The sequence below is a fragment of the Diceros bicornis genome, chromosome 14 (assembly GCF_020826845.1).
Source record: "Diceros bicornis minor isolate mBicDic1 chromosome 14, mDicBic1.mat.cur, whole genome shotgun sequence".
NCBI lineage: Eukaryota > Metazoa > Chordata > Mammalia > Perissodactyla > Rhinocerotidae > Diceros > Diceros bicornis.
The window spans coordinates 684650-709685 of NC_080753.1; the positions used below are offsets into that span (position 1 = coordinate 684650).

Genomic DNA, 25036 nt, shown 5'->3' on the forward strand with positions numbered 1-25036 from the left:
CTGTGAGAAGCAATGTGATCCAAGCTTTTGTCATTGTAACGATTTCTTTACGTAAGGATCTCTCTCAATAGACAGGCAGCTCCTTCAAGACAAGTCAATTTTTTTTTTCAATTTTTATATCCCACGTACTTAACTTTGTATCTAGTACACAACAAAGCCCTTAATAATGTTGGTTAAGTTTAATCAGATCATCTATCTCAGGCTAGGATTTCCAGAAATTAAGTTTTCAGAGTCAGGAAGAAACCTTGAAGACTTTGCAAATCTGCTTTTCCTCCAGCGACTTCTTCTCCGTCATTGTGGGCCCTCAGTGGTCACACTGGGCAGACTTATCTGATTTGAAGAGCTGCTGCTTCTCCGACTCCATCCAGACAAGACGCCTAGAGCCTCCTATGCAGCCATGCACTGTCCTACTGCTGCACAGGACAGCTCTGCTCCGACAGCCTGTCGTAAACTGATCAGTTGTTTTCGTCTCCTGTTGACTCAGCCTAACAGATAATTTCACGTCCTGTAGACCAAACAACTGGCTGACTTGGTAGGGGAAAATTTTAAAAACATTAAACAACTGATGTAGTGACATGTCTCAAGTTGCTTTATGGTCTCAAATTTGATATTCCTTTAGCTGAGTTTATTTTGCTGTATAAAGTTAAAGCCGGTGTGGTCTATAAAAGTTTAAGGGCTCACAGAAGGTAGAGACTAGCTCTCAACAGTTGTTTTACTAAAATGCAACATGAAATTAGTGCTTACCAAGTATTCTGTGAGAGTGATGATTATGAAATATATGACCACACCTTTGGAGAAGGAAAAAAAGGTCATGAAGTTAAATCAAGAAAGCTAATAATTTCTCTTTTAACTTATTACTTTTAGAGACTCATCTATTATATTTGAAGGTGTATTTATTCCCTAAGAGTCTAGTGAAGATGATTTAGTGTAGAGCCTGGTTTGCCGAGTCAAGGTTCTACAAATCAGGCAGGGGTTCAAAAGGAGAAGACGGGAGGAAGATGCTGTGACGAGAGACATAGGAATTGATACGTCACATAACTTGAAATGATTTGGCAACTGGACAGCAGAGTTGTCTTTTTTATTAGCACACTCAAACAACAGCAGAAAAACCACCTTCCATTTGGTTCTTACTGAGATTTATTGTTTTTAATAATGCCAATTTTCAGAAGTATAGTCATGTGCTCACTTAGGCTGACAACGTGAAAACTCATACGTGAGGCAAAGTACCCTTCGGGCTGTAGGTTAAGACATATATAGTGAGTGACAAGTCAAGTTGCACGCCCGCAGCAGACAGCAAATCCCAGCCTCCCCTCCTGAGACCTGGCCCCCACTGTGCACCAAAGAATCCACAATGGATATCTGGCAAAACACAGAACACAGATGGCTACCGACTGACATGAAAAGTAAGTTTTATTAAACATGTTTACATACATGAGTTGGAAGTTCATTTAAAAGCACAGGGGAGTGTTAAGACAAGTGGTCAGAATAGAAAGATACTACCCAATTATACTCAGTTGGTTCTTGGCCACTAAGACAGAACGGAATCTCGTAGAAGTGCACCAATGCTCTGGTTCCCCCTGCTCAGCACGGTGAGGAGTGGTCAGTCTGGGCCTGTGGAACGATGGGCAGGTGATTCTGGCATGTGTAAATCATAATCAATAGTTCACTTGGTGCAGGCAGTATGTCTATGGATTAAAACCTAGTGTGCACACAGTGTCTACATGTGTTACAGCCCCACAGTAGGAATCTACACCAAAATATTTATTAGAAGGAATTTGGTCCGTACTACATCACGTTTTCCAGAGGGTAAAAAATAAAGTCCATCTATAGACATTTCACCCCGGACTCAGACTGAGCCTGGCTAAAACCTGCAAAATGTCTATAACAGAAACAGATGGCTTAGATTTCTTGGTTATTTCACTATAGTAATTAACGAGCAAACTGTAAAGTACATGCAACACACAAGCGGGCCTATGTGGAAGTAACGTACATTATTAAATAACCTTTGTTTCTTTTCTTTTTCATTTTTTTTTTTACAAAACATGCATGCAGCTTTGAACAGTTCCAAGCCATGCCGCTCTACTGTGTAACCACAAAAGCTGAATGACTCATAAAAGGAGGGAGAACATATCGATGCACCTGCAGTCTGCAGATTGGAGCACATACACAGAATGTCACAAGGAAATTCAAGACTGAGAAAAACTCAAATGAAGAAAATGCAAATTGAAATTTGACTTTATTTTTCCCCCAAAAAAGTAAGATACTTTGTGTTAAAAAATCAAGCTTTGTGCTTGCATCAATCTCAAAGAAATGTAAACTGAAATTTGATAAAAACATTGGTTTAGTGCAGAATATTTCAACTGGAATTTCCAGTGGAATTTGAACAGCTCATACCATGCTCTTTCCAGGGCAGATGGGTTTGTCTACACAGAGACATGGCGAGAAACCTGGGCATAGCTCAAGGTGTCTTAGGCTCGAATCCATTTCTAGTCACCATTTTGGGAAGTCAAAAGTATGTTTTATACACAGGAGCACATATTCCTTTTGGATGTCAGGAAGAAAAAGGCATTACAGGGAGTGTCTCCAAAGGACCATGGTGGGGTTAGTCTTAGTTCTTGGCATTAGCTGCTCATTGACCTCTTTAAGTCTTCCATGCAAAACAATGGAAAACATAATTTTTTTTTTTTTTTTAGAATGCAAACAGATATGCTCTTCGTTAAAAAAAGTGATTCTGTGATTGTTTTGTAAGCTTGCCTTGTGTTTTCTGGGTTTCCACACGTAAGACTGAAGAACTATGAAGTGAAAGCCAGTGCAGCCTTTGCTGGCCTCTCCTCTCACGGTGGAACACTCTGGGAAGATGCCACAGAGACCGCTTCAGCCCTTTTTTGGTGATTTTGGAAAAAGAGAGGAAGGGTCTCTGTGAGCATCATGAGGCCTGTCACGACAGCCAAAAACTAGTGGGAATAACAAGGACAGCGAGAAACCAAACGAATCAAGAAACCAAAACCCCACAAACATACAGAGAAACAACCTCTCAAACACCAGGGAAACAACACTGCTCGTGGCCTGTGCAGAGACATGCCAGACACGACTCTTCACAGAGCGCGAGTTTGCAGGCTCTTCGATTGGGGGCGGGGCGGGGGATGCGTGTGAATCTGAAGTGGCCTCCGTTTCTATTTATAGACGCATCAGTGACTCTCACCAGCACGCTGACTCTCACTGTAATATGATAGATTGCCTTGTTCTGTCATATGAAGCCAGGTTTTAAACAACAATTGGGACATATTATTGAAAAACTACTACAGGCAAAACACAAGTTGATTGTCTGTCTCCAACAATGCTTTTGATCATGAACTATATCTGGTTCAGATTATCATCCTGAAAGGTAGAGTTTTATTGGAATGACTCTGGTATGAGTTCACTAAGATCGAACGCAGGGAGGCCCAGTTGAACTTTCCAGAGACGACTGGGAAGCCCGACGGGTTAGGGGGGTGAGTGTGGGATCCACCAGTGACGACGGCGGGAACAATTTGTACCAGCCGATCACCATACTGGACAGGTCGAGCTCTTCCAACAAGATCTGAGCCACGCCCATGAAGCATTTGTGGTCCATCCTGCCGTAGTCCCCCCAGACGATCACCTGCGGAGACAGAGATGCAATACGACTTGAACTGCTCTCTTTCACATCGAAGACTCGAAAGCAGCTATTTTGTAAAAGTGGCCCAGTCAGTGAAGGAGAGGAAATGATACGACTAACACCAGGAGGAGGAACATATGAGAAGACAGCAGCATCAAGGTGCTCAAGGCGACACTTCACAACAACTTCAGATCTCATGGGCAACAAGCCGTGCTTCCCTAGTCCACGAGGGTATGATCCACACAAACCACGTCAAAGAGATAAATATACAAGTCTATTTATATACAAATTCAACACCTTTAGTGACTGTTCTCCGTAAGCATGTGCATGGCCACAGAGAGATGAAAATTAAAATTTGTGCAAGCGAGGAGGGCAAAACAAGCCAACCCACCGTACAGTGGAGTGTGTGTGTGACGGAGTATGCCGACAGATGAAGAATACTCACTAACTTTCCTTCATATTATGGACTTGCTAGTGAAGGGCAGGTTGAAAAATAATTGCAAGCTGGCGGCTTTTGAGGACTGGCCTGACAATACTGAGTTGATCAGATCACTGTAAGTCAGTGAGCTCACCAACAATTACCACAATGGGGCCAACTCCTGCTGGTGTCAGGTGAGCCTTCCATCACACTTACTCCTAGGCTGTTTTCCAATCCCTGAGTCGCTGGTCAAGGTTCTCACTGAACCCATTCACCTGCTCCACCCAGGCAGGGGTGCTGAATCTTGCCTGTTCAATTTACTGGGTAACCTTGCCAAATTATTTAATCTCTGTGATCCTCAGACATAATCTTTAAAATGGGGATAATGATATTTATTGCACGTGGTGGTTAAAACGTCTAAAAGTGGTAATGCAGGTACGCATCTGACAGTGCATTGGACATTCAACAAGTCCTTGTTTGCCTTGATATCTGTCTATCATCTATCTATCTATCTACCTATCAATCATCTATCTATGATTTAGCTGTCTATCAATCATCTATCTATTATCTCTCTAACTACCATCTATCTGTCATCTACCTACCTATCAATCATCTATCTATGATTTAGCTGTCTACCAATCGTCTATTATCTCTCTATCTACCATCTATCTGTCATCTATCTACCTACCTATAAATCATCTATCTACCATCTATCACTCATCTATCTATCATATATCATCTATCTATCAAGAAGAGGGGAGGGGAGGGAAATAGGGAAAAAGTAGAAGAGGATGGAGAGAAGGAAGAAAAGAAGGGAGAGAGAAAATGAAATTTTTTTTTTCATTATATCCACCAGATATTTTTATCGCTATACATTAACTGTAAATTGACAATTTGTTTCTTTCTACTCCAGGATGTTATACCACATTTCTCCTTACTGAACTTGATTCTCTTCGTGTTTGACCACCTCGTCAATGTTTACGAGGACAATGTGGATATTACAATGTAAAAAGTCAAACTCTTACTGACCTGAAGAACTTTGCCCTGTGGACTTTCATCAAAGACCAGGGACTGTTGATACAGAGGATCAAGGGTTTTCCGTGCAATTCTCGTCTTCTTCTTCGCTATACAGGCCCCATTTTCCAAAAGGTATACTTTGACATATGGAGCTGAACAAAGGTCATATAAACACACAAAAAGTTAATCCTTTCAGTCAAATTGATTTTATTAGAGAATCAGAGATGCTTATTGAAAAGTTCCCACTGACTATGTGAATCATTTTAAATTTCCAGTGCTCCGTAAATTCTATTCCTTAAACCTATGTGTTATCACGACTGCCATTTTCCTCATTTCAAGTAAACGTATGCAAAGTTGTCACAAGATTTTGACTTAGTTGGGTTATAGCTGGCATTACAATTCAGGTTTATATCTTAAAGCTCATTGCTTCTTTTTTATGATTAAAACTAAATTTTTTCTTTTGCATCTGTAAATGTGCAGAAAAAATAAATGACACAAGCTAAAAAACAATCCTAACTAAACTTTTCTTAATACGACAACACTCTTCCTAATACTTTCTGACAGAATAAATGTGCAAGGAAAACCCAGATCCATTTTATAGACTCAAGGAACACAGAAAGGCTGCCTTTTTCATCAATCAGATGATGCAAAGCTGAGCATATAAGATTCAAATGCAGCAAATGGTGTGAGTTTTCGCCTGTGTAAGAGTCTCTGGTCCCATGCGGGAATACCCGTCCTTACCAGGTGTGGACTTGGAGCCAGGCTTCTGGGTGAGGCTGCGCGCTCTGATAACTTCAACTTCTAACTGGCCTTTCTTATCCTCCATCCCAATCTGTATATCACCTGCGAGTGGAGGGAAGCATATGTTATGTGCAGCTAAAACAACAGAGGTTCTAACAGAATCTACATTATGATCTTCATGATCTTGATAAAAAACTAATATTTAGAGCCCCCTGACCCACTTTTCTTTCCCTGCCTCTGAATCAGGTTTTGAAATATTTTCCTTCATTTTTTTGGTACTAATCTATCTTATGAGAGTCCCAAATTAGGTTATAAATCGCTTAACTACATCAATACCAAAGTATTTCAGTGCCTCTTGTATACTCTAATCAGATTTCTTATTCTTTATTGTCATTTAATACATAATTCTTCTTAATAAAAAAGTGTAATTATCAGTAATTCCATTATCTAGAAAAAACCTCTATTAATGCTTTGATGAATATCCTAGCACTCTCATAAATACTTAAAAAAAATCTATGTATCTATCTACCATCATGACCATACATCCTCATTTTAATGACTGAATGGACCACCAAATGGGCATGACATTACCTCTTCAACCAGATCCCTGTTGATGGAAATATAGGTTATTTACGTTGCTGCTATTATAAATAGAACTATAACGACCAGCTTTACAAAGAATTTTTATACACTTGGTCAATTATTTCTTCAGCATAAATTCCCAGATTTTTATTTATGGGGTCTAACTGAATGCACCTTCAGAAACTCCATGCGTATCACCAATGTCCCTCAGAAAGACTGTGCCCAGAAGGATCTGTATTCCATGTCCCATAACCTACCAATAGCGGTATTAGCAATATATCTAATTTTTGCCAATCTGATGGTTAAAAACTTCCATTAATTTGCATTTCTTTGATTATTAGGGATGCTGAACATATTTCTAAATATTTTCAATTGCTATTCCTTTCCTTTTTTTTTTTTTTTTTTTGTGAGGAGATCAGCCCTGTGCTAACATCTGCCAATCCCTCTCTTTTTTTGCTGAGGAAGACTGGCCCTGGGCTAACATCCATGCCCATCTCCCTCCACGTTATATGGGATGCCGCCACAGCATGGCTTGATAAGCAGTGCGTTGGTGCGTGCCCAGGATCCGAACCAGCGAACCCTGGGCCGCCGTAGTGGAGCACGTGCACTTAACCGCTTGTGCCACCAGGCAGGCCCCTATATTCTTTTTCTTATGTCTTGCCTATTCATGTCCTTTATCCAGTTTTATTAAGATGTTCACCTTTTTCTGACTGATATACTTTCTCTCTGAAAATGTTAAATGTAATTATTTCTGAGTTACTTTTTGTTAGTTGCATCATCTCCATTTTCTCAGTTGTGAATTCTCTTTGTCTGCCAGGTCAGTTGACCAACTTTGGGGTTCTGGATTTTTCAGTAGGTTTTTTTTTTTTTTTTGAGGAAGATTGGCCCTGGGCTAACATCTGTTGCCAATCTTTCTCTTTTTCTTTTTTCTCCCCAAAGCCCCGGTACATAGTTGTATATCCTAGTCGTAGGTCCTTCTAGTTCCTCTATGTGGGATGCCGCCTCAGCGTGGCTTGATGAGCAGTGAGTAGGTCTGTGCCCAGGATCTGAACCAGCAAACTCTGGGCCACCGAAGCGGAATGTGTGAACTCAAGTTCTACGCCACTGGGCCAGCCCCTTTCATTAGTTTTATAATTCTTCCTTAGACCTTAGCTCCTAGAGGTCTTGCTTTCTCTCTCTCTGTCTTTTTTTCAGTGTTTATTTTAAAATCATATACACATAGTTTAAATGATCAATAAGTCTTGTTGTTAGTGTAAAAGATTCCCATCCTCTCTCTCAAGTTCTTGCCTTCTAAAAGTCACTGCTTTCAAATTTTTCAATATTTTTATCTGATTTACTTTTTACTTTTTGGTATTTGCCTCCCTATCTCTAAATAGTATACTTACAAAATATTTTCCTATTTTTTCAGTTTTAGATATTATTCTTGACTTCTAATTTTGATTTCTCTCACTGCCTTCCTACCTGCACCCTACACTCGACACTTTCCGTCATCCCATTCTCCCAATACGAGGACTAATATTATTTTGATTGTGCAGCATTATCTGCAGTGGAGTGAACTGGAATTCTGTGGTGACTTTTCATTTCTTGGACAGCTCTTTCTTTTCCCTGCACTTAACGCGTGTCTTTCTAAAAAGCATTTGCTTACATTTTTACGTACATATCACTAATTCACCCCCTTAGTCTCTCCTGGCTGTTTACCTTTTCCATAAAATCAAGCACATTAGGTATTCTGCAGAATTTATCTTAGGGAATCTGACCTACCATAATTGGGACAAACTGCCCTCAAAGCTTGCTGCGGTTGTGGTCTTTAGATCCTCCTTCACTGTCGCCTGGGTCTCCCAATCATCTCTCTCGTGTTGAGAATTATTTTACCAGATCTCATCTTCCTCTTTTTTCAGTTCATGACGCTTTAAGTTCACTTCATTCATTTCATTGAAGTAAATCCCCTAGTAGCTTCTTTTTTTTTTTATTTTATTTATTTATTTTTTCCCCCAAAGCCCCAGTAGATAGTTGTATGTCATAGCTGCACATCCTTCTAGTTGCTGTACCACGCGGCCTCAGCATGGCTGGAGAAGCGGTGCGTCGTGCGTGCCCGGGATCCGAACCTGGGCCGCCAGCAGCAGAGCGCGCACACTTAACCGCTAAGCCACGGGGCCGGCCCATCCAGTAGCTTCTGAGCAATGTTGGGTATAAGGAAAATGACTTGAGACGTTACTTGTCTGAGTATGTATTTACTCCAGCCTTAAACTTACTGGACGATCCGGCTAGCTCTGTTACTCTCGTCTGGAAATCAATTGTCACTCAGAATTTTCAAGGTAATGCTCAATAGTTTTCTGGCTTCCAGTATTATTATTGAAGAGTCCAGTGAGAATCTGACTTTTGATAGTTTTCTATAGAATTATTTTTCCTCTTAGGAAACTTGTGGGTTTTTCTATTAATCCTCGGTGTTATGAAATCCCACGATGACCTGCCTTCACATTGACCTTTTTGGTGAGTCCTCCATGGGTCTTTTTAAGCTGGAATCTCATGTCCTTCAGGGAAATGTCTACTACACATGGTACACAGAATTTTCTCCATTCATCATCTTTCTTTTAACTTCATTTAGAGTGTATTTTGCTAGTAGAAATTTTTAATTTTCTTGCTTTGGTTTGATCCTTTGGAAGTTCTCTGCCACCCCAGGAGTATAGAGACGTTAACTCAAGTGTTTTACAGTAATTTTTAGAGTCCTCCTCACGTCCCCTTTCTCTTTTACAATTGAGTCTAAAATATTTTTTTAAGTAGTGGAGAGGCGATTTCAGTAATTTTTTTTGCATAAACAGTTATGTCAACATCCTTTACTGAATAATCCATCTTTTTGTCCATGCTGCGAAGTGCTACCCTTACTCTACACTTAGATCTATCGTATACTCCTATCTTGACAGGGTTTTCTAACAATTCAAACATTTATGACTAATTTTATTCATTTTGCATAATGCCTCAAATCAGACAGATGCAGCAGCGATTAGAAGAGTTGTCTGAAATCAGCAGCAACCTCACTACAATGTTGCTTCTCACTTGTATTACTAGATGCTATTTTTAATGACCTTGTCAACCATGAAACGTGAGTTTTTCTGTACAAAAAAATGATTCTTACCCATTGCTGGGGTGGCGAGAGTTTGGCGGCCAACAAGCTGGGCTGGTCCGAGTCCATCAAGAAAATCGCTGAACTGACTGTCTGCTCCTAGTCGAACTCCAGGAAATATTAAGCTATTTGCAAAAGAACAAAACCCAAAAACCCAAAATATTAGCTCTCCTAGAATTCTTTTCATTAGTTTCCTTTTGACTACAATTCTGACCATCAATCATAAACACTACCTAGATTACAGTTGGCTTGTTTCCTGGTTCTTTGCACTGTTCCTGAACTAAGCAGACGTGGCTCAGCACTGATGGAGGACAGCTCTAAACCTCAATTTATACCTGATGTTCTATTCAGGAGGCTCAGCTGTAGCTGTTAACGTACTAAGTCTTCGGGACACTTACAAATACAGATCCTTATGTAAATGTATCACGGACATAAAATATAAGTTATACATTTTTATATCATGACCTGTACATAAATAACTGCTCATGAACATTAAGCAGCATTATTGCTAAATTTAAAAAATGACTAATAATTTCTTGAGTAAATATTATAGCATACATGTTCTTATTTACAAATAAAAATGTTTAATTTATTCATCTTTGAATACATCAAATTTTTTAATTATCTGGGATTTTTTTTGTGTGTGTGTGAGGAAGATCAGCCCTGAACTAACATCTGTGCTAATCCTCCTCTTTTTGCTGAGGAAGACTGGCTCTGAGCTAACATCTATTGCTAATCCTCCTCCTTTTTTCCCCAAAGCCCCAGTTAATAGTTGTACGTCATAGTTGCACATCCTTCTAGTTGCTGTATGTGGGACTCGGCCTCAGCATGGCCGGAGAAGCAGTGTGTCGGTGCGCGCCTGGGATCCAAACCCGGGCCGCCAGTAGCAGAGCTCGCGCGCTTAACCGCTGAGCCACGGGGCCTGCCCCTGGGATTTTTGTTTTGTTTTGTTTTTGTTTTTGTGAGGAAGATTGGCCCTGGGCTAACATCCGTGCCCATCTTCCTCTACTTTATATGGGATGCCATCACAGCATGGCTTGATGAGCAGTGTGTTGGTCTGTGCCCAGGATCTGAACCTGCGAACACTGGGGCGCTGAAGCAGAGCGCAAGAACTTAACATCTACGCCATTAGGCCGGCCCTTCTGGGGTTTTTATTTAGCCCAAATGGGATTGCACAGATTAAAATACACCTATTTCTTATGACATCAGAACTGCCTGAAATCCTGGGCTGTGAGCCCACCGGGCAGTGGCTCTGCCCCTCTTGTTTATCGATGGCTCCTGGCTGACAAGGACTCTGCCTGTTCCACAGCTGGCACTCAATACGCATTTCTGGATAAGCAGATTTCCATAGGGATTTATTTCAAGTGTCCTTTCACGAATATCATTTCCTCACGACCAAAGGAATTAGACAGGGTATGTGTTATTATGCCGTCCAGAGACCATGACAACTAATCTATGAAAGGGTCAGTGGCTGATCTATGCTGGAGGTAAATATTATTTGATTTGTTAAATTTTGTATCAGAAAATAATGTCTCCAGTCTTTCATTTGCACATGCTTTATAATACTTCATCAAATATTGGTATTTTGTCAGCAAGCTTGTCTCTACAACTTTCATGTCTGTCATTTTTGTTCTCGCTGCACCTTGCTGGGAGCATGCATATCAGTCATTCGATCAAATAAACGGACCCAGTAGTTCCAGGAATGGGAACGCATATTGTGAACGTTAACTTTGCCTACTTTCATTTCATTTTCTGAACAAAACAGAAAAATATCAGTAAAAGAAAAGAAAATAAATTATTAATTTAGACTGATATATGAAAGATCTGAATGGTAACAAATTAATAACTATAGAAAATTTGTACACGGTCAATCCCCAGCTAACCCACCACAGAATAAAACTTACTTATTTGTAAGACCTATCACCTCAGTAAAAGTTCAGTCTTACCAGAAAAATCTCAAGCATAGGAAAATGCGAGTTTTGTGCAGGATCTACGCAAAATGGTAAAAAGCAAACTAAGTAAGCAAAAGAAAAATCTAGCGATATTTTTTCAGAATTAACTAAATTCAGAATTAACCACAACTCTTTAATCAGAAAAATAATGAGGAAGAGAGACCCTGGGCTATTTTCCTAAGGTAAAACTGAGTTAGTGATGTTTTAAAAACAAGAAAATTTATGTTGCTATTATGAGAGTGTTGGACTTACAACTTAGAGCCCAAAATAGTTTGGAGAAAAGTAGGAATATGAGAAATTATTCATCACTTCTAAATCTTAGTTCAGATTTTGGTGACTGGGCCAATGAGTTTCCCATATGAAAGCATCCATGAAATGTGGCATTTCTACAATGAACTTCCAGCAGTGGACTCTTCTGAGCCTTTCTGATGACAGAAATCAGTTGTTCCTGTGAACTCAGCATTTCTTCACCCCTTGAAAGGTCTGGGGACCCGGTGCAGAGGTGCATCCGTGTGTCTGTGTGTTTGTGTGCATTCTCTTGGTCAGGCTGCTTTAAAATGAATGGCTAAACTTCTGGCAAAGGAAGAAGCTCACAACAGCCCGTGGTGACCTGTTACTTTCCTGTGACTCACGGTCCAGGCTCCAGAGCCGCACAGGCGCGTGCTGCACCACTTACTTTCCCTCGGAGCTGTAACTGTTGATGCTGCCGTCGGTGGACTCGCGGCTGGGCTGCCTCACCATCTTCCTCATTTCCGCCGCCATCCCTGTTTCCGTGCTTCTCTGGATGGTACTTTTCAACTTCTTGTGGCCCGACTCTGATAGGAGAGAGTAAAAGAGACTGTCAGTTTTGTTTCCTGAATATCGACTGATCCTGCAAATACAATGGTTCCTTATGCATATAATTAAATTTACTCAAACAGTGTCTAAGAGAATAATTGGATTAATACTCTGACTTGCCACATTCCACACACTGCCTGAACCTCAACGAGCCAAATGAATTCATTGCATCATTGCTGCTGAAGCTGTCACCTTTGATGCACGACTGGAGGTGGCCCTGACTGTTGTGTGGGCAGATAATGCTGACAACCCAGCAGGCTTCTCCTCATCTGGAGGGTGTGGGAACAGACCTAAGTGAAGGGCTACGTCCTCTAAATGGGAAGATTCGCTTGAGACCAAGCATGAAGAACACCACAGTCTGATGCTGCCATGCTCCAGCAATCCTCATCAAGAGAAACAGTAGTATTTTATTTAATGATTTTCACAACATTTCAACACACACGATGTCATCTGAGATGGAATACAGGTCACCTATGTGGGTAGAACAGGTATTATCTTAACTCCCAGGCTTCCCAGCTCTCCTGGCCTCTGATCAGCTGCACACCATCTGACTGCAGTGTGGGGCGAGAGCATCGTTGTGCCCGTGAATTACACTGGCTGATGGTTTTCCCGATAAACTCTAAGTTCAGAGCAACTTCCTTGAGCCCCTTGAAATGCACTAACCAGCATTCTGTCCACAGCGTGGAAATGAAATTCTGAACATGGATCCGATTAGGGCAACATGAAAAGGTCAGAGAAGCAGTTAAACTTTTAGCACCTGCCACGCTGTTTCCATCCACACGTTCTGTGTGCATGTCTGATTTTCTTTTTCTTTTTCGCATAGTATCATTTAATATCCATTAATAACATATGAAAAAATGCTCTATACACATAAATACATACACAGACTACAGATATATATGCAGATGCACATAAACTTTTCAATCCTCATACAACCTCTGTGAAGCAGGTGCCCAAAACACTCCTAAACAGACCGTATGAAAGACTGCATTTCCTCTCATTTTTGGTCACTGCAATCCTTCTGCAAATTGTGTAATAAAAGATATACTCGGTTATACTATATGCACTCAATCCTGAATCTTCTCTACATAACCACCACGATGATTCCTTAAAAATGCAAATCTGAATACGTCACTCTCTGGCTCAAGATCTTGTGATGGTTTATCAACAAAATTAAAAGAAAATCCAAAGTTGTTATCAGGGCCCACAGAATGCTGCCTCTCAGATCTCCCCTCCGCCCTCATCCCACATGGTCACTGCCCTCCAGCCGCAGCATCTTCCTTGCCCCTCTTGGACTCTCTGGCTGCTGCTTCAGGCCATTTCCTTACAGTTTTCTTGATTTGCTCCCTCCTTTGTCCAGGTCTCGGCTCCAACGCCGCCTCCTCAGAGGGGCTGTTTCTGATCCTCGTGGCTGCTCACCCCCTGACCATTCTACATTCACCATTTCCCACCAAATTACCTTCACGTTTCTTCACAGCGCCGCCCCATCCGCCACCAAACCTCTACTTGTCTGTCTGTCTGTTTCCCATCCCGAGGTTAAATTCGATGAGGAGAAGGACCTCTGGATGTTGCCCTCTGTTATCCCCAGCATTCAGAACAGCAGTGTCAACTTGGTAACAGGATCACACCACACACACCAGTGTGCACTCTTCTCATTCCATTTAGTATCATTAATATAATACAAGCATGTCTATATTTGTTCTTTTTAATGACTGCACTGTTCTGCTCTCTGGTATGTAGTTTCATGATTAAACCATCTCCTTCTTGACCAGCACTTGCGATGTTTCCAGCTGTTATAGACGAGTTTTCATAGAATAAATTTCTAGAAGTTGAAAGCCTAGTGAAAGAGTAGGAATCTGTTTTAATCTTAATAGCTGTTTCTAAATTGCCCTTTGGAAACACTGTAACAACTTACACTCCTGCCAACATTCGCACGGATGTCCCCATTTTCCCACCTAAGGCTTAGGAATTCTCTCCCTTTCCCCTTCCTGGTCTCTGTCTGGCCCACTTACTTGTCACTGCAGAATTTGTACACTTCATTTATGGCCATTCTGAGTGCTGTTTGGTTTCGTTCTGGTATTTATTATATGCTGTGCCTCCTTCTTAGACGTGGTTCCTTTATGAAGTCACTGTGACGAGCCGCCTCTTGTCCACGTGAACATCTTGGTTAGACCCACCTGAGGGGCAAGGACAAGCCCCGAGGACATCCCGCCAAAGTGCGCCAAGCAGAGGTGTGACAGGGTGGCACCAGGCAGCATAGCCAGGGTGGAACACTCAGTTCTTCCTGATGTAATGAGGATCACAGCAGGAACAATGAGGACATCTGTGAATCTAAACAGCGTGGTGACGCTGGAACCTGGACGAGAAACGTCGAGAGGGTCAGCGTGAGGAGGCCCCGGTTAGAGTGTGCGTTCTGTCTTTCATTTATTCATCTGTCCGTCTGTCCATCCCTCCAGCAGGTACTTCCTGGGCACCTACCACGTGTCACACACATTCTGGGTCTGGGGACACACTGAGGAATGACAGATTTCCTGTGTCATGGAGTGTACATTCCAGCAACGTACCAGGAAGGCAGTGGGCACATAAACCGATGAGCAGATGATACGCCTGGTGATAAATGCGGTGGAGGAAAACCAGACAGGAAAGGGGATAGGGAGGGAGAGGGCAGAGCAGCGAGGTTTACTAAAGGGTCAGGGTCTCCTGAAACGTCGGTGTGGAGGAAGTGAGAACGCAGTCCTGAGAGAAGGGAAGTGACACCACGTGGCTCAGTCCTGTGACCATGGCAGGGCCATGAGGAATGGCAGTCAGCAGGGCGGCTGTCTGGTTGGTAGTGTGCTGTTCTCCAGGTTTCCTCTGGTCCTTCCAACGGTGATGGGGACTCCAGCCGAGAGGCTGTTGGCAGAGAGCTCTGGGCTCCGTGTGCACCTGGCGGCCAGGTGACCGAGAGTGGGCTGTCCCGGCTGGATTTCTCCTGCATTTCCTAACACAGGTCCACATGGTGCTCGCTCATCACATGATTGTTCAGCAAATGAAAAGGAAAAATTTTTGTGTGCATGTGTGAGGAAGATCAGCCCTGAGCTAACATCCATGCCAACCCTCCTCTTTTTGCTGAGGAAGACTGGCCCTGAGCTAACATCTGTGCCCATCTTCCTCCACTTTATGTGGGACGCGGCCTCAGCATGGCCTGAAAAGCGGTGCATCGGTGCATGCCCGGGATCCAAACCCCGGGCCGCCAGCAGCGGAGCGCATGCACTTAACCGCTACGCCACAGGGCCGGCCCAGGAAAAATTTAAAAGTGAAGAGTCTTTATTAATTTGTTGCATTTTCTAACTGGGATATCAAGAGTTCTTAAATTAAATGTCCTAAAATTCTTAGAGCAGATTTAAACCTTAATAGCTTCCAAAATGTAAATGCTACACACTTGGAAAGAAACATCATTTGAGAGGTTGGTTATTGAACTTTGTTTTATACTTAATTTTGTGAATTTGAATTAAACATTTTTAGTTCTAAAGTTTTTCTTTTAGTCCCTCTCAAGGTGGCCCACCTGGACCGACACCCAGCTCTCATCTTCTTCTTGTTCATGAAGATTCAGTGCAAAGAGCTCCGATGGACGAAACAATCCTGTAAAGGCCCAGGTAAAAGCTGAATAAACAGTTCCAGCTATGAATCTATCTTATTTAAACTCATAAGGGCTCTAATTGTATTAGGGATTCAGGGTTGGAAGGAACACTGGTTAGCAGATGTGGAAACTGAACGTGGAGAAGTATGATTTGCTCAGTGCTGGCACTGGGCCCAGACTTTTCTAGATGCTGGTGACACAGCGATGATCACGAGGACAAGAATCCCTGCTGCACGGAGCTTCCACTCCAGTGAGTAACGGCGTGGCCCACACCACGCTAGCAGCAGGAGCTGGACGAGGAACCTGACCTTCTGAATCTCAGTCTTGTGACTGTTCCATTATACCTCAGTTTACGAAGACACACAGTCTGATCTTATTTGTTCTGCAAACTGAATAACGATTTAGTGCACAGATTTTGCATTTCTACATTCTCATATGGGCTGGCAAGTTCACTTGAAAACCTTGTTAAAATCACATATATTCTATAAAACTACAAATGTATATAATTACTGTATTCATCTCACCACATACACTGTAATTATAGCATAAATATATGTTACATATATGTAATGTTTTTAAAATCAATATAATGCATTAAATATTAGAAAATACTGTTGTTTATTAAAGATACCACCGTTATTTAATAATTACTTGTATCCACTGAAGAATCATTAACCTGATAAAGAGATGAATCCTACTGTCAAATTATGACATGAAACCTTTGACTTGAAACCACTGTCCCAAGTACTACACAAAGAACAAAAGAATTAGAAAACTAGTATATTTTAATATTCTATATCCACAAATGCAAGAAAAAATAGTAAAATCCCTAACACCTGGCAGATACACTGTAGGAACCAGAAGCAGCAGCAGGGGGAACTGGAAAGCTGCTTTCCTACTCAGAGAGATCAGCGGTGGCTCAGGCTAGGGGAAGGCCAGTGGGAATAAAGGAAGACGGTGGGTTTCAATTATATTTTGAAGCGGAGCTGAAGCACTTGCTCTATTAGACGTATAAGGGGTTCAGGAAAAGAGAAGGAATCAACAACTTGCAGGGTTTTGTTAGGATAACCAGTTGAACGATAGTGTCATTTCCTGAAAAGGGAGAGGAGCTCACTGTGGGGTGGAAATGGTGAGTTCTCTCGTGGCCGTTTGAGAGGCTCCCTAAACAGCCAGGTGCAGAGTAAGCAGAAGTGTCTGCATGAGTCAGGACCACATGGGGCCAGAAACAGGTAGGTAGCTAGACAGACAGACAGACGGACAGACAGGCTACACTGGCACGCAGATGGAATTAAACTCCAGGGCACCAAATGTAACAGGGAGAGAAGGTGGACAGAGACGAGAAGAATACAAAGACTGGAGGCCAGGGTGTTCCCAGATTTAGGGTCCAGAAGAAAATCAACACCACTAAGGGGTTTACAGGTTAGCCCTTTGAGGAACAGAGAAAAACAGCTAAGTGTCGTAAAATCAGAAGATTTTATGTTCCAAGAAGTAAAAAAAATTAAGTGCTGATTTCTACTTAGAATCTTAGCAAGAAACAGAGCAGAAGTGATGACAGTGCTCGGCTCCACGGGCCCTGACTTCTGGAGGAAGCAGGGCTGCGAGCTGGAAGGGCGTCCTGTCAGGAGACTGAGAGATGAGGATGGAGAGGCAGCGCCAGGGGGTTCTGGAAAGGCCGGCTGTGACTGAAAGGCAGGACCTGAGAGTCACGCAGGATTGGGGGGGCCGTCTGTTTTTTAAGATGTGTAATGTTAGAGCTTGTTTCTATGCAGATATGAGCGATTAAATGCACGGGGTAAAAACCAACACTTTTAGTCTAATATTATTGGTGGAGAGGTGGACAAAGATAGATGATGTCTGATAAATCACCTTCTGGTCAGAGCAGTCTCTAACACCACATGAACAGAACAGTCAACTCCATCAGTTAACTGGAGAGTCACTACAAGAAAACCACCTAACCGATTAAGCAATTTGGGTCCAAAAGACAAATGCAATAACGTCCTATTAACTCACAAAGGAAAACTATGGAGTAATTGCAAACTTTTGGTTACGCTGAAAGTAACAACTGAGACCAGGGGTAACATTTTTTTTTTACAGTAACAAAATTCTGTTGTTTTTAAAAAGAAAAGTTGTTGTGTTAATATATGTTTTGTTCATTCATTCATTTATTTACATATTCCACAAACGACTTCCAGAGTGCTTTGGGCCTCGTGCTGTACACAGAAGCGTGAAAACAGAAGCCGTGACCCAACCATTCGACAGCCTGGTGGGAGAGGCTGACGAGGACAAGGCTAACTATGATTCAGTGTAGGTGCCAAGACAGCAGGTTTATTTCAGATGTATTGAACTTCAAGAACTTGTCTTACAGAAACTTAAGACCATGGAGAGAGGATGGGAAGGGGAGAGAGAACAATTCAGACAATGAGGTGAGTCAGCTGTTGCTAGGCCACCAAATGACCATCTGACCTGGTGAGACCACGAGGTGAGACCACGAGGCGAGGAGTGCAAACCTCCTCTTCCTTGACTTCCATTCAGTTCCTGAAGACCACTCTGGTGTTTATGATCAGCTCTAAAACAGGCGTCTAAAAACCAATCAGCTGCTGTGTCTGGTGCTCAGACAGAGCAGCAGCGATATGGTCCAACGACAGCCTGGACTCACTGAGGCTCTCGACAGGCATCTACGGGGTTTTCAGAGGAAATTCTGACTCTATGCAGACGGTGAAGGAGGGATTTGTATTGCAGGCCAAGAGAGCGGCCTGCATAAAGGTCCTGGGATGATAACGAGCTGGAGATAACCACTCTTCCAGAAAGAGCTGAGTTCAGGAGTGAAGACGGTGACGCCAGAGACTGAGCCAGGGAGCAGTCACTCTTACAGGACCTTTGACCTGACACTCCCAAGCCCATGATCACACCACTTGGGTGGCTGCTGTATTATTATTAGCACTGTTCTTCATGATCTCAAGGTCTCGTCTTCCCAACACCGATTTCATCCACATAAAGTTGCATGTACTTTGTATTACGGACAATATGACACAGTGTTATTGTCACAGATCTCCAACAATCATTATTTGAAAGAAAATACCCAGCTGGTCTCCTTTGTTGACGTCAGATGCTTCCAATGTGCTAACCACACACCTGGAAACTGTTATTAGGCATTCTGATCTAAGACTGCCGAAATTATTATTTTAATTTTTAAGCAAACAAAAATGTTCCTTCTGTGTTGTGCCAAGGTCTCCAAATATATTGATGAAATATGTTCAAGCCAGATAAGTACAACTTGTAAAAATGTCATAAGCCTGAAGATTATTTTTAGAAAATTGCATAAGGGCTGTGACTTTGATGATTTCCCTCATTTATTCTCCAGGTCAATCCTAAAGCCATAAAGTCCACTATTTCTCCTTCCTCTCCCCATTTTCCAACGAGATTTATAGTGGTCAAGAAGCTAAAAATATTATCATTCAGAACACTTCTGTGAGATGGGTGGAAAAATTTCCTTGATGATATTTTCCTTCAAGGGAATATTCCAGTCTTTTCTGTGATGTAGTTATCCCCCTCCTGTAACCCAAAAGAGGTCAAGTGTGTTTTCTTCTGCTGCCGTGCACTTTAAGTTCTCTACAGACACGACTTGAGAGAAGGGACTCACTCATCTGTGAATACTGACTTGGTTCTTCTCGGCTCTTCCGTGGCTACAATCACTCTCTGGTAAGAAACCGGGTATCACTGGGAGCACCTGGAAGGCCAGCCTGTCGTCTCTGCTCAGCTCACTCAACCACACTCCATCATCTCAGCAAAATGTTTGCTAAGGTGACACGGGTTTTTCCTCTTGCCCGGCTGATGAAAATGTAAGCTCAGGATAGTCTTTAAATAATCTGCATAATAAACTAAATAAGGCTCCCAAAAATATTTAAGGAAAGACGTTTATGGTCACTGAAATATATCACCTGTACCACATCCTGTTTTGGCCAAAGACTAAGGGAGGGGGGACACTCAAATGTTGAACTTCTCACTCCTGTAAATTTTGATTTCACAGAGTCAATGTCTCCAAAGTGTGTCCAGTGTTATGGACTGAATCATTTTCCCCCAAATTCACATGTTGAGGTCCTAACCCCCAGGACCTCAGAATGTGACGGTATTTGGAGACAGGGCCTTTGAAGAGGTGATGAAGGAAAAAGAGGCCCATCTGCCTGGTGAGCTCATAAGAGGAGGCGATCAGGACGCAGAGACACCACGGGAAGAGGCACAGGAGGACGAGAGGGGCCTCAGAGGAGCCGATCCCCGGCACCCGGATCTTGAGTCCAGCCTCCAGAGCCGGGAGAACACAGATCTCCGTGGTTCCAGCCCATTCTGTGGAGCTTGTTACGGCAGCCCTGGCAGACAACTAATCTCGGGCGTACTGTGATTTTAACACTCCAAAATCACCTTCTTAGTCAATAAAGGTGATGGTTTAAATACAGCTCAAAGCACTGGGGATACATAATCACCTAAACGGCCTGAGGACAAGATCAAGCCCCCGATCCTGGGACGGCCTGGGGCATCTTGCCTCGATTAAAAAGCGGTCTGAAGTGTCACACGGATAAGCCTAAATCACTTAGGAACAACAACTGACGTTCATAAAATAAGGCCTCAGATTTACCTGCCCAGGAGTAGTAAATACATCACATTGAGATGACATCTGTTTTATTTACTCTCCTTTGGTCTAAATTAAGACCCCAGATGAAGCTGGGTTTCGTTTACTGAGCATGAACCTAGATCATCTCCTTACTATCTACTGTCCTGACTGAAAAAATAGAACAATATTTCAGGCTGAAACCCAGAAAGAAGCAAATGTTTTATTGTATGTTTCAGGTTTTGTTTCGTTTTCTAATTTTTGTTTAAACTGAAAGTATTATTCCTTAGGGGATCTTCCGTCCCATCCATTTTAAACGGCAGCTACTGCACCAGGCAGTGGCTGCACAGGCCTGGCAGAGGGCAGCTCGAGGGCAGAAGGTCAGGATCAAGCCCAGCTCCCCCCTCACTCGTTCTGTGCCGTCAGGCAGTGGCTTGGCTCTCTACATCTCACTTTCCTCGTCTACAAAATGGGGGTGATGACACCCAGCCACAGGACCGTTCTGAGTAGGAAATGCGACAATCCACATAAAGCTCTCAGGACAGTGTCCAGCACCTACCTGACGCTACCCACTGCCCCACAGTGAGACCTCAAAGTATTGCATATAGATTGGGTCTCCAGGATGACAACGCCAACACCCTCGCTCTGCTCAGAGCACAAATTTCTGTGCCTCATAAACTCAAAATGCTCTTCAGAATGGAGCATAATTAAGCTGCAACATGTCACAGAGATACTGGTGCCCAGGCATCCATTCTTACCCTTTCTCTTGGTGATAGAACTTTCCCCATCCTGCCCGCTAAGGAGCAACCACACCTCCCTTTCCCTCTTCCCTCTTGATGGCAGGGGGACATGATGGTGGGAGCTGCAGCAGCTACTTTGGGCCTCAGGGTGGGAGCACTTGTTGGAGCTGGCAGAGCTGGGGTCCCTGACATGATGGAACCACTCTGCTAGCCCCAGATTGGACTGTCCACCCGGACTGTCAGTGACAGTCTCGATTAAGCCACTATATCCATGGGTGTCTTGTTACAGCAGGCTTTCCTATATCATAATACACAGTATTCTAAATAAAACCCAGTGTGGATTTAAAAAATAAAATAGTCGTTTGTGAGGAGTGCTCTCAATTCTTTAGAGAGGAGACTTGGGTGACTGAATTAGTCCTCTATAGTTTCATTTTTGGAAGAATAAGACTCCTCTTCTAACAACAGAGTTAATGGAAATTTTTCTTTCCTATGAAGTCTCAGAGAAGTCGGGTTGGAGAGGGAGAACCTAGCACAAAACACTGTTCACTAGGTATCGTCATTGCATTAGATACTCTGCGGGCACAGGAAGCAGAGGTATCCTTTCCAAGCAGTTCAATACTCTGAACAAATACACACACACGCAGTCCCAGATTACGGGGCGGCGATAACTGTACCACACTGGTTACTAAAGGGGAAAAAGGAGAGCTTGAGTCACCAGCAAAATGAATAAAACAAAGTAGGTCCCCTGTGATTCTTACCATATTTCTTGCAACAAATTGGATGGCTTTTCATCAAAACCGGGACGTTCTGATTTGAGATATGAGCTCTGTGGCGCATATGAAATTCCTTTTGGGAGACCCAGCATGGCAACTTACAGAGGCAGGTGGGGGTTCCTGGGAGAGTCTGAAGCAGGAGGACAGCTGGTCTAGGAGAAACCAGTGTCACACGGACAGAGGGCCCACGCCACTCTCAGTCTCAGGTGACAAGGGCCACTGGGCAGCTTCTCATCTGGGGACTCAGTGTAGCTGGCACCAGCAGCAGAGCAGGAATTTATCTAATGGATTCAGGTATATGGTTTTCCCAATGCTCTCCGCCCTCCACGGAGAGCACGTGTGCACAAGCATGTCTGTATGGAGGAGGTGTCAACTTAGCACAACTTACAAGAGCGTCACTGAGAGGCAGGAATAAACCTGTCCATGTAAACACTACAGGGACAGAACACGATGCGTGCCTAGCTCTAAAGGCAAACTTCTCGTAAAGAGGAATTGGTGATTCCCTCCCATCCTTAGTTATACACATTTATCATACTGGCATTACCCATGACTTCCTAACAAACTGCATGGAATAAGGGTCTGTACCTAAAATAAAATTTGACAAATAAAAAGTTATAGAATCAGTTAATCAACACAGTTAATAAGAACATATTACATTCAAAGAGTCATGAAAGGATCATCGGTACGGCCTTAAATCCTCCGCTGGTGCTTGCAAGGGCCCTGCTCTGTCCCTCTTAGGGCCTCACCCCTTCACACATCCTGGGAGGGGCCAGCTTGGTGGTGTAGTGGTTAAGTTCGCTTGCTCCGCTTTGGTGGCCCGGGGTTTGCAGGTTCAGATCCTGGGCATGGACCTACGCACCGCTTATAGAGCCACGCTGTGACAGGCATCCCATATAAAGGAAGATGGGCACGGATGTTAGCCAAGGGCCAATCTTCCTCAGCAAAAAGAGGAAGATTGGCAACAGATGTTAACTCAGGGCTAATCTTCCTCACCAAAAAAAAAAAAAAAGTTGTATTTATTTGTGATCAGAAAGGCAGTTTACAGTTTAAGAGGAGGGCAAAGGTATCATAATTAGCTAGCAGGCACAGAAGGAATGAAGTTAGTAAATTCAGGAGAAAATTTTCAGATTCTGAGAGGAGAGAGGAGAATGAATTAATAAGTGGGGAGGTGGAGAAGGGAGGGAGGGAGAGAGGAAGAAAGAGAGGGAGGGAGGGAGGGAGAGAGGAAGAAAGAGAGGGAGGGAGGGAGGGAGAGAGGAAGAGAGAGAGGGAGGGAGGGAGAGAGAGAGGAAGAGAGAGAGGGAGGAAGGGAGAGAGAGGGAGGGGGAGGGAGAGAGAGGGAGGGAGGGAGGAGGGAGAGAGAGAGAGAGGCAGGGAGGGAGGGAGAGGGGGCGAGGGAGGGGGGGGAGGGGGGGGGAGGGAGGGAGAGCGAGCGAGCAATTTTCCTGCTGCAAAAAAGACCAAGAGGGTCAGTGGCCATCAGCACAACGTGGTTCTGACCAGCTGGTCCTTGAAAGCAAGATGCTCTGCTTCATCGTGGGCTGGCACTGAGACCAAACGACACCTCGGGGTAGGAACATAAGTGGCACAACGGGCAAATGAAGTGAACCGTGGTGACGCGAGGCCGCCCCAGGTCTCAGGGGTGACGTGGACGGGCTGTGTGCTGCTGAAGAAGGAGGACTCCATGACCAGCCAGAAGGCAACTTATGTACACAGGGCTCACTGGAACCTGTGTGCTCCAGAGACTTGAGAAACCGCCCGCTGGTTGCTTCTCTGCTGACTGTAGTTAGAGTAAGTGTTAACAAAACATAAAGTTGCATATGCAAAGAGCAAAAGACAGTCCTTAGGAAATAAAGAGAAAATGTTTGGTGGTGAAAACTGGTAAAACAGAATATTAAAAATTCTGGGTCCCTGGAAGGCCTCTCCATTAAGTAATCAGAACAGTTGTACCTCCAATCTCTTGTCATCTGGAATAGACATCTTATTCTTTAAGTCTGAAATGCCTATAATCTGGAGTTTCCTATCTATCTTACTTAAACTGTACTTTCAAAGTTCACAGTTAAAACCACTGGCCTTTTCTCAGTGCAAATCTGTTTGGACCCCTGGCAGCAAGACCCCCAAGTACAGGAGGAAAGCAGACAGGCAGCAATGGTTGTGCCCCCGGAGATCTGGGAATCAGTGCGGAAGTGCAGCAAAGAGAAGGGCAGCCAGGGCTGCCCGCAATGACGGTTCTCCTCTTAGCTCTTGAGTCTTTCTCTCTTTACCTTCCAGTTAACTCTTCTTTCTTCTGCCCCTTAAACATGGTTTCTCCCAAGAATCCATCTTTGATGCAGAAGCTCACAGCCTTCCCTGAGGATCTCCCCAACCCTCTCGACTGACAGGAGTATCGTCTCTCCATGGACAGCCCCATCGTGGGATTCCAATCTCTGTAACTCCTGAGTTTCAATTCAGAATCACCAATATGTTTCTGGCCATTTTCACCTAAGAAATCCCACCAGCTCCCTGGAGTTTATAGCACTTTGGAGGTTTCTGATGGTTTTATGATGTGCCAACTTGCCTGGGCCACCCCACGTACTCAATCACACACAAATCTAGGTGTGCTGTGAAGGCATTCTATAGGTAAGACTGAGTCCGTGACCAGGGAGACTGTCTTAGAAACTCCGGACGGGCCCTATTCAATCAGCTGAAAGGCTTTACGAGCAGAAGGGCGGCTTCCCTGAGGAGGAAATTCCTCCTGTGGACGCAGCCCCAGCAGAGCCCAAGAGCTCCAGCCTGCCCCTCTCCTCACGGCCTGCTCCCCAATTTCAGACGTGCCCAGCCAGCCTCCACAGTCAAGGCTCTTAAGGCATACCTCCTCCAGATCTCCTCTGGTTGGGCCCTGACGGGGAGAGGTTTACACACCCGAAGGGGCCTTCTCTCCTAATTCCCCATCTCTGTTAAAGGCTCTGCCATTTTCCACATCCAGCATGGTTACCACCATCATTCTTACTGCCTCA

At 43.5% G+C, this 25036-nt stretch overlaps 1 protein-coding gene across 1 annotated transcript in view; it reads right to left on the bottom strand.

Moving 5' to 3' along the window:
- Nucleotides 1-1392: 1392 nt before the first annotated feature.
- Nucleotides 1393-25036, bottom strand: part of RIMS1 (regulating synaptic membrane exocytosis 1) — a 445223-nt gene continuing 421579 nt past the window's right edge. The window contains 5 exon segments of the mRNA XM_058554050.1: nucleotides 1393-3640; nucleotides 5085-5224; nucleotides 5814-5915; nucleotides 9529-9641; nucleotides 12145-12283. Coding sequence (XP_058410033.1) covers nucleotides 3422-3640; nucleotides 5085-5224; nucleotides 5814-5915; nucleotides 9529-9641; nucleotides 12145-12283 — 713 coding nt within the window. The 3' untranslated portion in view covers nucleotides 1393-3421.